Source organism: Suncus etruscus, chromosome 2, assembly GCF_024139225.1.
Source record: "Suncus etruscus isolate mSunEtr1 chromosome 2, mSunEtr1.pri.cur, whole genome shotgun sequence".
Classification (NCBI taxonomy): Eukaryota; Metazoa; Chordata; class Mammalia; order Eulipotyphla; family Soricidae; genus Suncus; species Suncus etruscus.
In genome coordinates this window covers 26,916,667-26,928,924 of record NC_064849.1, presented here as the reverse complement: position 1 = coordinate 26,928,924, position 12,258 = coordinate 26,916,667, and the positions used below count along the sequence as shown (strand labels likewise).

The following is a 12,258-nucleotide window of genomic DNA, read 5'->3' as shown; positions in this document are numbered from 1 at the left end:
ATTTAGTCCAGAACACCAAAAGGCTCACAAATCTATGTATGATCTCTTTCAAGGACAATTCAAATCTATACTACAGTGTCGCACATGCCACCAAAAGTCTGAGGTTTATGAGACATTTGTTCATTTGTCTCTGGCTGTTACATCTACAGATAAATGTACATTACAGGAATGCCTCTCTGAATTTTTTAAAGAAGAAGAGTTAAGGGATGACAACAAAGTTCAGTGCAACAGCTGCAAAACTAGAAGAGATTTTTCAAAGAAAACGTACTTATGGCAACTGCCACCAGTACTTATAATACACTTGAAACGTTTTGCTTTTGATGGCAAACAAATAAAAAAATTGTACACTTAAGTAGATTTCCCTTTAGAAGATCTCAATTTAGTAGAATTCACTTCAGAGAATAAAAGCAAGATTAAGAAATACAACTTAGGGGCCGGAGAGATAGCATGGAGGTAAGGCGTTTGCCTCTCATGCAGGAGGTCATCGGTTCGAATCCCGGCGTCCCATATATGGTCCTCCCGTGCCTGCCAGGAGCAATTTCTGAGCCTGGAGCCAGGAATAACCCCTGAGCACTGCCGGGTGTGACCCAAAAACCACACACACACAAAAAAAAAAAAAAAAAAAAGAAATACAACTTATCATCAGTGTCAAACCATTATGGTAAAGTTCACTATGGACACTGTACTTCATACTGTAAAATTGCTGCAAAACAACACTGGATCGATTTTGATGACAAGAAGATCAAAAAGTCCCTAATACATTGGTGAAATCCACAGCAGCATACATCCTGTTTTATACTTCTTAAAGATCTACAATGAACACCAGATAATCATTTCACTTCCTTATCGGTTGCTATTAATGCTCTAGGATTCTTTCCACAGGCATGATCAATGAATATGGATTGAAAATCATGGACCCCCAATGTGTTTCCTTGTATGATGGATTTATGTCTTAATTTCATTATTGCTCTAGGTCTCAGTTAATCATGAAATTTTACAATTTAATTTAGTCAAGGTTCACCTGAAAGAGAAATTTCTCATCATATTATGTTGTTTTTCTTTCTAGGTATACTCATTTAACGACTTTCACTCTTTTTTATTTTAACATCATTGCTTTATTTCCCTCAATTTAGGTTTTAAGATGCTGACATAATGATAATTTTTAGGTGGACTTTCTTCACAGTGCTTCGTGCCTATGATTGATTATCATAGAGTTACTGTTATACAATAACTTTGTATATATACCATTATACACTTATAGTAGAGTTTTCCATGTTTGTATTATGCATGAAATTCTCTTTCAAATCTGCTCTGCTCTGCCATAAAACAAATGTTTTTTAATTTGAAATTATTTATCTAAACAGTTGCCGGCTATTACATTTTAAGGCACTTTTAGTTGAATCAGCTGAATTCTCTTTTCTTTTGCTCTATTTTGAATCCTTTCCAACAAATATTTTTTGGTATGAGTGAGTGTTATGGCCATATTTTTTGTGAAGTCTGTATGTGTATGTCTTGTTCAGTGTCTGTCTGTTTTGCATATTTTATATATAGTTCCCTTTTTCCTAACTTTATCTTCCTTCCTAACTTTATCTTCCCCAATTTTGTCTTCCTTATCCCTCCTTCCTAGTCCTTAACATTTAATTCTCAGGATTCCCTTCACATGTGCAACTCATCTCCTTCACCCACAATTACAAGCCTCCTGATCTTGGCCCGAAGAAGAAATCCGTGACTGTTGGAGTTTTGTACCACGTTTGCTGCAAACTTGTTGAAAATAAAGCCACCTGGAATTTGTGTCACAATGAAACCCCAGAAAAAAGATCCATGGATAAGACCCACAATCTCTGGATCCCAGTTAAACTGTGTTATCTGAATCTCTGGTTTTCCATCCACATACACAGTGCTATTATTGTTGACCATCTCTACAATGGCTACCCCAAGATTGCACGGATACCAAAGAAAATGCAGAAGCCCAACCAACTCATGATGCCTTCAACCCACTTTTCCAGACCCATCAAGTGTCTTTGGCTGGTCTTTTCGGAGTTCCAGACCCCTCATCTTTACAGATTGGTATAGGACTCTGTAGAAATTTCACCTTTTGTATTTTTCTTATAATTGTAATCCTTTGAATTTATATTTGGTACTACACTTCTTTTGACTATTGTAATTAATGTTTTTTCTATTTTAGTTTTTAATCTTAGGAGTTGATGTTGTATTACATTAGGGTTTTGCTTTCTTGACTTTAGGTTAGTGGGTTAGATATTGTTGTCTATAATTTCCTAAATGATATTTTTGTCTGGTCTCAGGGCTTTTTGCATGGGCGCATCATAGGCAAAATACTAGGTTTATAGGAGGTCCCATCCATTTTGGATGGGCCCTCAAGTTGTTTATTTACACAGGGAGGGTCTCTGCCTTAAACATTTTTTGTTTTGGTTTGTGACTTAAGCTCCCATCTATAAATAATCGACCTTATTGGTACATCAAATTCGGACATCATATGGACTTCAGCCTGGATTAAGAACTTGGATTAAGTTCAGAAGTCTATTGATCATCATTACAGTGGCCCCCCACTGTGCAGGGGGTATCTGCTTCTTCCTCCAAAATAAGGGCCTAATTCAATGACCTCAAAGATGGGTTTTCTGGTCTACCTGGACTTGAATGAAAATGGGTTCAGAGAGATAGCATAAAGATAAGGCATTTGCCTCACATGCAGAAGGTCAATGGTTCAAATGCCGGTATCTACCAGGAGTGATTTCTGAGCGTGGAGCCAGGAGTAACTCCTGAGCACTGCCAGGTGTGACCTAAAAACCAACAACAACAACAACAAATAAAGAAAAGGTGCTTCTTCTTGCCTGCTACACAACCTTTCTGGCGTCTCTTCGAAGGATCTATGTACGTCTTAGATTTATCTTCTCAGGAGCTTGTAGTTGATTCCTTGATACATGTTTCTGGTTTTAGACACCCTGTGTTTAGGTTAGAAGTTTTTCTTTACATTTTCCTGTGATGCGCTTATGCAAACAGGCACTCTTTTATGATTGACTAGTTTTTCCTTTAATAATTGTAGACAATATTGTTTGTTTACTAAAAACAAATGGGGGAACTGTTGTGTATATAAATATTTTAGGGGTTTATTATGTTACTGACCCTACCCTGATCGTGATTCTGCCCTACCCTAGGGTGTGACCTGGCATTCTGCCCCCACCATAGGGTGGTATCTGATTCTGCTTCCACCATTGGGTGGTATCTGATCCCACCATTGGATGGTACCTGATTCTGGGGGATAAAAACAAGGGTCTGTGGAAGGCGAGAGGCTTTTGGCTGGAACTTATGCTGAGTCTTTGGACTTCAGTCTTGTCCACCGAATAAAGCTAATATTTCCACAAGCCTGACTGTCTGCGAGCTGTTTACCCGCCGTTTCACCTCAGAATCATTGGCTGGACAGGGTGGCAGACTCGTGCTCCGAGCTGGAGGGGAAAGACCTCATCCTCCATCCCTCCATCAGTCAACCTCTTCAGGGGCTGACTTGCAACAAAACAGATATATATATATATATATATATATATATATATATATATATATATATATAATATATATAATATATATATATATATATATATACACATATATTTCACACATAGTATGTTCTGGTAAGTGTATATCACTCTTTAAAAAATAATAAATGTGAGGCCGGAGAGATAGCATGGAGGTAAGGCGTTTGCCTTTCATGCAGAAGGATGGTAGTTCAAATCCTGGCATCCCATATGGTCCCCTGTGCCTGCCAGGGGTGATTTCTGAGCATGGAGCCAGGAGTAACCCTTGGGCACTGCCAGGTGTGACCCAAAAACCAAATAAATAAGTAAATTAATAATAATAATAATAATAAATGCATTAAGAGAATAAAAACTATGCTTGAAAAGTGAAATTGAGCTTTGATGATCTCATTTTGCTGACTTTTCCATTTGGATTAGTTTAAAAATACTTTGCAAGCTTCATGCCAAACAGTTTAACCAACTGTACACATATATCCAAAATCACTTTCATGAAAAACTAACAGTGTACTGAGTTATTTTAATGAAGCTTAAGAATGCCAACACTTGGGATTAAAAAAGAAACCTTCCTTGGTTTGTTTTGTATATAAAGATGTTTTTACTTATTTCCTTGAAAGGTTACCTTCCTAGTGAAATAAACTACTGGGAACAAACAAACAAAAAAAGACAGCCCTAAGCTGTTCTACAAAAGCAAAACACAAACATCTTGCTAACCAGTGGCCTATCAATAGGCACTGTTGCAGTCCGAATCCATATGATATGCTAAAAACTAAACTTTGACAAATAAGGATCCCCCCCCCCCCCAATGGTTGGCAACGTAACCGGGCTCTCTCACTATGGTGCCATTGCCAGTGGCCGTCTAGCAGTCCCAATGAAGTGGGACAGCTGACACCATGCCACCAGACTCTTTGGCCCATCTTGGCAAAATAGTTCCTGCCTGCTGGCCCTCTGCATTTCAGGCTCCCATCTCATAACTGGGAGAGGAGTGGGGGAGTATATTTTTTGCAGACAGGCAGCGGTAGACTATTATCCTAACCAAAGGTCTGGTTTCAGTTTCCTTGCTATTCTCAGAGGAAATATCACTGGCCTGGAAGAGCTTTTGATTCCATACAATGATTATGCGCACAGACACAGCACAGCATGAGGCATGCCTAAGAGAGGAACTAAGAGGCTCCTCTTTTCCCCCAGAACCGCAGCTAAAGCAGATTCTGAAAGTTATTCTGTTCTGTGAAACAATGTTAGGAGACAGAAATGTGCAGCGGCTCACACGTTTACACACACGCACACACATACTTGAGTTTTATGGATCAGCCCACCTGATCAGCTGTCAACAACAGGAAAAAAGTTCAATTGGCAGGTAATCATTAAAATGTCCCAAGTTGTGCGACCTGCACATAGTTCTTAAAACCAGCATACCACCCCATTCTTTCTGATTTTACATTTAACTTTCAAATGAAAACTATCATAAACAGAAAAGCAGCTATTTCTTCAGATCTGTTTATTCAGTTTTGTCCTGGCAGATTCTGTAGTGTTATCAGCAGATACTGCTCCAGAGAAGAGAAATAAAGAAGCCCCTGGAACAGTGATCTGTATGGGTGTAAATTAAGCATACAGCAGTTGCACACAGTAGAGTGGCTGTGTCCACAGCAAAGGGGGACAGGCACTCGCAAGCAGTGCCCAGGAAATGTGGGGCTACTGCCAGAAGACTTCAACTAACTGGACTCAAGAATGTGGTGCTCCCTGGGCCATGTGGTACCAAGGCTACCCAGCACCATAGCCAGGAGTCAGGATGCTGGAGATTGAGCCCAGGCAAAGCATGCACCCAAATATCTATAAAATCTCCCCAGTTTTTAATTTGTTATTTCCAGCCACAGCTAGAAAGTTGGGAGCTACCTGCAGAGTCAACTCTAGCTAAGTTATACGAATGGCCACAGAGAGCACCAAAGCCACCTGTCCAAGATCAAAAAGCCAAGGCAAAGGGTGTACTTCAATTGCTAGGTTTTGGGGCTGAGTGGGAGAGTAAATACAGAGCTGAATTGAATAACTAACAAAGGGCTCACTCTTCATGCCTGTGTTCCCTCTTGAGCATGTATCTCATGTGCTTGTCTCCATGTCTCTCTGCTTGCTTTTATCAGTCTGTGTTCTCCCTAGAATATGTATTAGTCTTCCCTTATCCTCACATTTTTCTAAGTAAGTCTCAGTCAATAACTTGCTACTTTGCTTCATCATCATAAAAAAGAAAGGAAGGAAGAGAAAGAAAGAAAGAAAGAAAGAAAGAAAGAAAGAAAGAAAGAAAGAAAGAAAGAAAGAAAGAAAGAAAGAAAGAAAGAAAGAAAGAAAGAAAGAAAGAAAGAAAGAGAAGAAAGAAGAGAGGGAGGGAGGGAGGGAGGGAGGGAGGGAGGGAGGGAGGGGAGGGAGGGAGGGAGGGAGGGAGGGAGGAAGGAAGGAAGGAAGGAAGGAAGGAAGGAAGGAAGGAAGGAAGGAAGGAAGGAAGGAAGGAAGGAAGGAAGGAAGGAAGGAAGGAAGGAAGGAAGGAAGGAAGGAAGGAAGGAAGGAAGGAAGGAAGGAAGGAAAGAAGAAGAAAGAAAGAAAGAAAGAAAGAAAGAAAGAAAGAAAGAAAGAAAGAAAGAAAGAAAGAAAGAAAGAAAGAAAGAAAGAAAGAAAGAAAGAAAGAAAGAAAGAAAGAAAGAAAGAAAGAAAGAAAGAAAGAAAGAAAGAAAGAAAGAAAGAAAGAAAGAAAGAAAGAAGAAAACTAAGGAATAAGTGAACTAACTAGAGGACAAAGTCCATCTCAGTCTGTCTTAATTCAAATGTACAAGGAAACTCTAAGGAAAGTACTTAGCAGGTTAAATTATGATCAGAGTATTAACTGTGGGGGTAGGAGAGATGAAAAGAATAAGAGCAACAGCATTAGTAAGGAACCAATCAATATACATTACAAGAAGACCTTCCCAGATGATTGTCAGGAGTCCCTTTGGCTATGGCTATTTCTGTCAATGGAATTCTTGCACCACTGGAAACAAGAGGTGATCAGTCTTAAAGTACCTTTTTGCTGTCTAGTAAAAAAAGGTAGTCTAAGTGCATCAGAGTGTCCCATCAACCACCTCTTCCCTGCCCCTTCCCATCAAAAACAAGCTAAGAAAATTAAATTTATTAGGAGCACCTTTATAAAGATATCAGTGACTTCACAATTCACAGTGAAAAAGGTTTGTGCCATGGTGCATGCAGAGCACACAAGCTTAGCACAAAAAAAAAAAATCAAGGCTGGAAGAGTTTCTATGAATCTACTGTTCTTTTCTTTTTTTCTTTTTTTTTTCCTTATTTTCTCCTCTCCTCTCCCTGTCTCTGTCTGTCTCTCTTGTCTCAGTCTCTCTCCATCTCTGTCTCTGTCTCTCTTGTCTCTGTCTCTCTCCATCTCTGTTTCTGTTTATCTCTGTCTCTCTCTCTCTGTCTCTCTCTCCCTCCCTCCCCACTGCCAAGACTCAAACCCAGGACGTCTCACATACAAATGATGTGCTCTGCTGCTGAGTCACATTCCCAGCCTTTTTCAGGGAGCCAAACATCAATTTTTGCATTCTGTTATCTTACCTGTCACCAGGTTTGACAGCCCTATTAAAATTCTCTTTAAACCAGTATTTCAGAAATTCTACCTTATGCTCAATGATTACCAAGCCCGAGAAGCTGGTCAGCCTGCCCCAGCTGCTAGTGAGTCAAACACTGGAAGCCCCTGACCACTGACCCATGGCTAGGAAAATGACCACAGGAAGTGAAGGCACACTGCACAAGGCTGGCCTGTGCTAGCCAGGAGAGGGGGCTGGCAAAAGGGCTGACTCTCTGCTTGGTCGTATATGCTGCCAACAAACCCCAGAGCTATGACTCACTCTGAACTCCACTGCCAACAGAGCCTGGGCCCCTTGGGGAGAACCAGGTAACAAAAAGCTCTCCAAGAACAAACCAGCAAGACACCCCACAGCCTTGCTTCTTCCAAGCAGGTCTCAAACTACACAAAAAGGACCCATCCTCTCCAAGTTTCCATGACAGTAGCTCAAGCCCAATGTGGGCCTGGCAGGAGTGGGGAGGGGGAAGTGTGTGTCTGAGCATTTGAAACTAAGCCTTCATTCCAGAAAAGCTGAGAGAGATGTGGGGGAGAAGAGTGGCAGTGTGGCCTGGATTAGTGTGGAGTGCTTGGATTTAAATCTAATTCTCTCTTTCCATCTCAGGGCTATTTTAAAATTCCAATGCAAAAGCTTTATCTTCCAGATCTTTAGAACACAACTGACTGCTTTTGTTTTTGTTTTTGGATTACTTACACCCACAGATGCTCTGGGGTAACTCCTAGCACTACACACAGGGATCATTCCTGGCCATGTTCAGGGAACTATATGGGTTACCAGGGATTGAAACTGGGTTGGTATGATCCTGGGTCAACTGCATGCAAAACAAAAGCACTACTCACTGTACTATTACCCCTGTCCATATCCCATATCTGACTGTTTTAATTTTCCACTGAAAATGCATTGAGCCTTGGATGGGATCTTCCTACAGTGCTCAGAGTTTGCTAAAAGATTAGGCAAAAGAGCTCCCGAGCAAACACAGAGAACCCAGTTCACTTCCAGTACTAATTACCATAAATATAAGTAAGCAGGGGAGGCCATTGTCTTGCATATGGTTAACCTGGGTTAGCTCTTCTGGGAGTTATCCCTGGGCACAGTCAGAAGTAAAATTTTAGCACTATTGGGCATAGCCCCCAAACAAATAAAAACCAGGGAAAGCCTGGCAGTGGAGGTGAGGGACAAGCCCATTTCCTCTCCCGTACCCCATCTGATTTTGTTCCAAGTCTTTACAGTTCAGCTGGTTGACCTGATTTCCTTCTGCAAAAGAAGTCTCCCTACAGTTTACCAGTCTGCCTAAGCATGCAGCTACCAAGAATCTCACTCTGAAACTGAGCAGTCCTGCTTCAGACATATTAAAACTAAAGTCAAAGCAAGCAGAAGCATTTTCTCTGAGGGACCAGTCAGACACTTACAGGCCATGGTGTGATAGATGCTGGGCCAATACTGTCCGCTGTCTCTCTTTAGCCACACTCGGATGGTTCTGGGGAGGAAAGAAAACAAGAGTTGTCTTCAGAAACTTGCTTTGAGCAAGGTCCAAGAAAAGTGCTCTATTTTCAGCATTCTTTCTCAGTCAACCATGAAATGAAAAATCAAAAGGACACATGGATCAAATACATACCTATTCATTTGACATGCAGCCCACCCAGCATATGTGACACAAACACCCCTACCTGCATTCAGTGATACAGTGTCATACATACAGTTACACATAAACAGCAAGTTTTGCCCTACCAAGAAGTCAGGATGACACATAGCTTAAATAACAAGGTAAAGGCTCCTTCTATAACACACACTATGGAATCTACAGACTCTTCACTGGTTTCTCTTGTACAAATGAATCAGCAAAGCACTATCCACTACCCGGGATCTGGAAGCAACCCAAGTGTCCAAGAACATATGAGTGAATAAAGAACCTGTTGAACAATACAAAGGAATACTACACAGCAGTTAAAAATGAAGCCATGAAACTTGCATATACATTGGATGGATTTGTAGAGTGTTAAATGAGCAAAATGACTCAGAGGGAGAGGGACAGGTACAGATTAATCTCACTCATTTGTGGAATATAATAAGAAAGATAGTATGGTAATAATATCCAGAGACAACAGAGACAAGGGTGAGGAGGACCAATCTATGGTAGGAAGTTTGCCACAAAGAGCGGGGAGGCGCAGGTATGGCAGAGATGGGACATGACATCATGACAATGAGAGTTGGAAATGATCACCCTGGACAAGAACTGGATGTTCAAAGGAGATAAAATAATAAGCATGATACTCTTGCATTAACAATATTTCAAACCACAGTGCCTAAAAGGAAAAAAGGAAGAGGAAGAGAGAGAGGAGAATGTCATGGAGGCAAGAGGGTGAGAGGGGAGCACGAGGGAAACTGAGGCCATAGCAGGTAGCCTATTGGGAAAGGAGAGGATGGATGGTAGGAGGGTACCTTAGACAACAGCCAATCATCTTAAAGATCATCAGAAGCTAGAACCCTCCTCATCCCCTTCCTATATAATCTGGTTAGTAACCTTTGAGGGGTCATCTCCTCTGGGAGCTCTATGGGGCTTGTGGCTGACAGAATAAAGTTTTGTTTTGCTTTACTCCAAGTGTGTGGTCTCATCCTTTGACTCTGGACCCTAACAGACAGAACTTGCCCACCGTCCAAGAATTGTGCAGATGAAAGGATATGATTAGACCTTAGTTAAAAAATAAAATCTTCGCTTTGGCAAAAATTTAAATGATACAGAGAAGATTAGCATAGCCCCTGCTCAAGGATGACATGAAAATTCATGAAACATTTCATACTCTAAAAAATAAAAAATATATTTAAAAAAAAGCCCTAAATAATAAGTTTTAGTCACCCAAACTAAAGAGGGACTCTGGCATTGTGGTGGGGCTAATGAACTCCATGTGTGTGAGAAGTGGGTGTGCAGTAGCCACCAGTCCAGCATGCCCTGTCTTCTGGCCACTATCAGTGGGTCCCAGGCAGCCTCTACCAGCCAAGCTGGCAACAGGATCTGTCTCTAGGCCCCAGGCTTAATCATAACTGGTTAAGCCAGAAACAGCATTCGACTCTAGCTGGATCAACTAGTTTCTTCCCTGGGAACAACTCAGGAGAGAAAGGGAGGACAGAGGGGAGGGAGGAGGTGTGGGGAGAAAAGGGAGGAGGAGGGGAGAGAATAGAGAAGATAAGACACACACCACACATGTTGCTGCAGAATATTTACAGGGGAGGGACTCAGGCAGAGGCTGAACTTCCCTCCCTGAGTGAGGCAGATACCACCCACAGCACCCATAAGGGCCCTTAAGAGACTTAAGCCAACCTGGCTTCCTTGTTTGCAATCAAACAGGTACTAAAGAACTCAGCGAGAGACTCTAAGAGGAATCCTAAATATTCTCTTCACTCAAGCACCATTAAACAAGATCCTACCTGACCAAGTTCCCCAAGAAGAATTAGACAGAGCTTGTTTTTTGGTTTGTGTTTGGAAGCCACACCCAGCCTAATCTTGAATCTGTGCTCAGGGCTAACTTCTCCTGGGGTTGGGGGGCCTGAAGTTCTGGGATAGAACTAGAGTAGGCTACATGCAAGAAAAACATTCACCTTAACTCCTGCATTATCTCTCAAGCCCCAAGGTAGACTAACTTGGAGGCAGCAACCATGTGAGGCACATTTTAGATAAAATCACAAACTTAAGAGTGAGGAACCAGAGAAATAGTGGGTAGGGCTCTTGTCTTGCACTTGGCCAACCAGGGTTCCATCCCTGGTATAACATATGGTCCCCTGAGCCTACTAGGAATGATTGCAGAACACAGAGCCAGTAGTAAGCCCTAAACACCACCAGGTGTTGACACCAACACCAAAAACCAACAACAAAACAATTTAAGAGGAAAAAAGGAGATCATATTTAAATGTGCATAAAGAGACCTATAATTTTTACAGTTTATAATTCCTCAACTTAAAATTTAATCCTTTGTGAGTTAATATTTAAACCAACTTATTATTCTTGGGTGGCTGATTCTTATACTTGAGAACTTGGTTTTCTTCTTTTATAAACATTACAGGTTTAACTATTTTCATTGTACAGATCTTTCTCTTTTGTGACCATGACCAGGGAGTTATGAGAAATATTTAACTGGCAAGGATAAGTGTTTACAACATCAGATTCAGAGAAAGCCCACACAAAACCAACTGAAGTCACACAATGCCAATTTTATTTTCAAACATAATCTGATAAACCCTCCAGATCCAGCCACCTGATTTTAGGGAAAGCAGAAATGAGAGCAATAAGAACATGTTCACTTGGCAAAACCAAAAACTGCTGGGAAATGACAAATGACTCAGTTTCTCCTATAAAAAATACCTAGGGGGAAACGTAGAGCTAGAAGACTAGGAATCAGACTAAGCTATGACAAAAAAAGATTTAATTTTGTTTGTTTCAGTTTGGGGCCACACCCTCAATGCTCTGGGGTTACTCCTGGCTCTACACTCAGAAATCATCCTTGGTGTTGCTCAGAAGACCTAGGGCAAGGCAAGTCACTCCAGCCTTGACTTAAAGAGTTTCAATGGACATCAAGCAGAACTTGACCATTCATCCTGCAAGTTCCTCAGCATAAAAGAGAGAAAGAGAGAGAGAGAGAAAGAGAGATCAAGCAATCGCATTACTAACTAAGTTGGATCTTAGGGACTCAAATCGTTAGTTCCATGCCTATTGTTATGAAACAGATAGAAATATGACGCCCAGCTAAATATCTGATACCTTCAAAATGCTGGTCTTTTGGGTATCAGAACGAGACTGCAGCTTCTGCTTGTTTACTTGATGAAGTGGTCCCTCTGCATGGGTCCTGGCCTCTGGCTTTACCAGGCCCACTATCCTTAGCCCTGCTCATCCTCAGCAGTCAGCCTCTTCCCAAGGAGCTCAAAGTCCAACCCACCTGAGGCCCATAGAGCAGTAGCTCTAATTCAGACAGAGACAAGCACCCCACAGCCCCACATGCTCACAGTTCCCCAATGGCTGTGTCAAAGCGAGTGTCACCACACAAGCTCAGTGTAGGTGATGGCCACCATGCATCCCAGACAGTCTTGTTCGCAAATGTGCCCAAACG

The 12,258-nt window shown here is 41.5% G+C and overlaps 1 protein-coding gene and 1 pseudogene across 1 annotated transcript in view; one reads left to right on the top strand and one right to left on the bottom strand.

The window, feature by feature from the left end:
- Window positions 1-12,258, bottom strand: part of WDFY1 (WD repeat and FYVE domain containing 1) — a 58,354-nt gene that overhangs the window by 31,233 nt on the left and 14,863 nt on the right. Inside the window, 1 exon segment of the mRNA XM_049768174.1 lies at window positions 8,572-8,639. Coding sequence (XP_049624131.1) covers window positions 8,572-8,639 — 68 coding nt within the window.
- LOC126002297 (uncharacterized) lies at window positions 9,866-9,964 on the top strand (annotated as a pseudogene).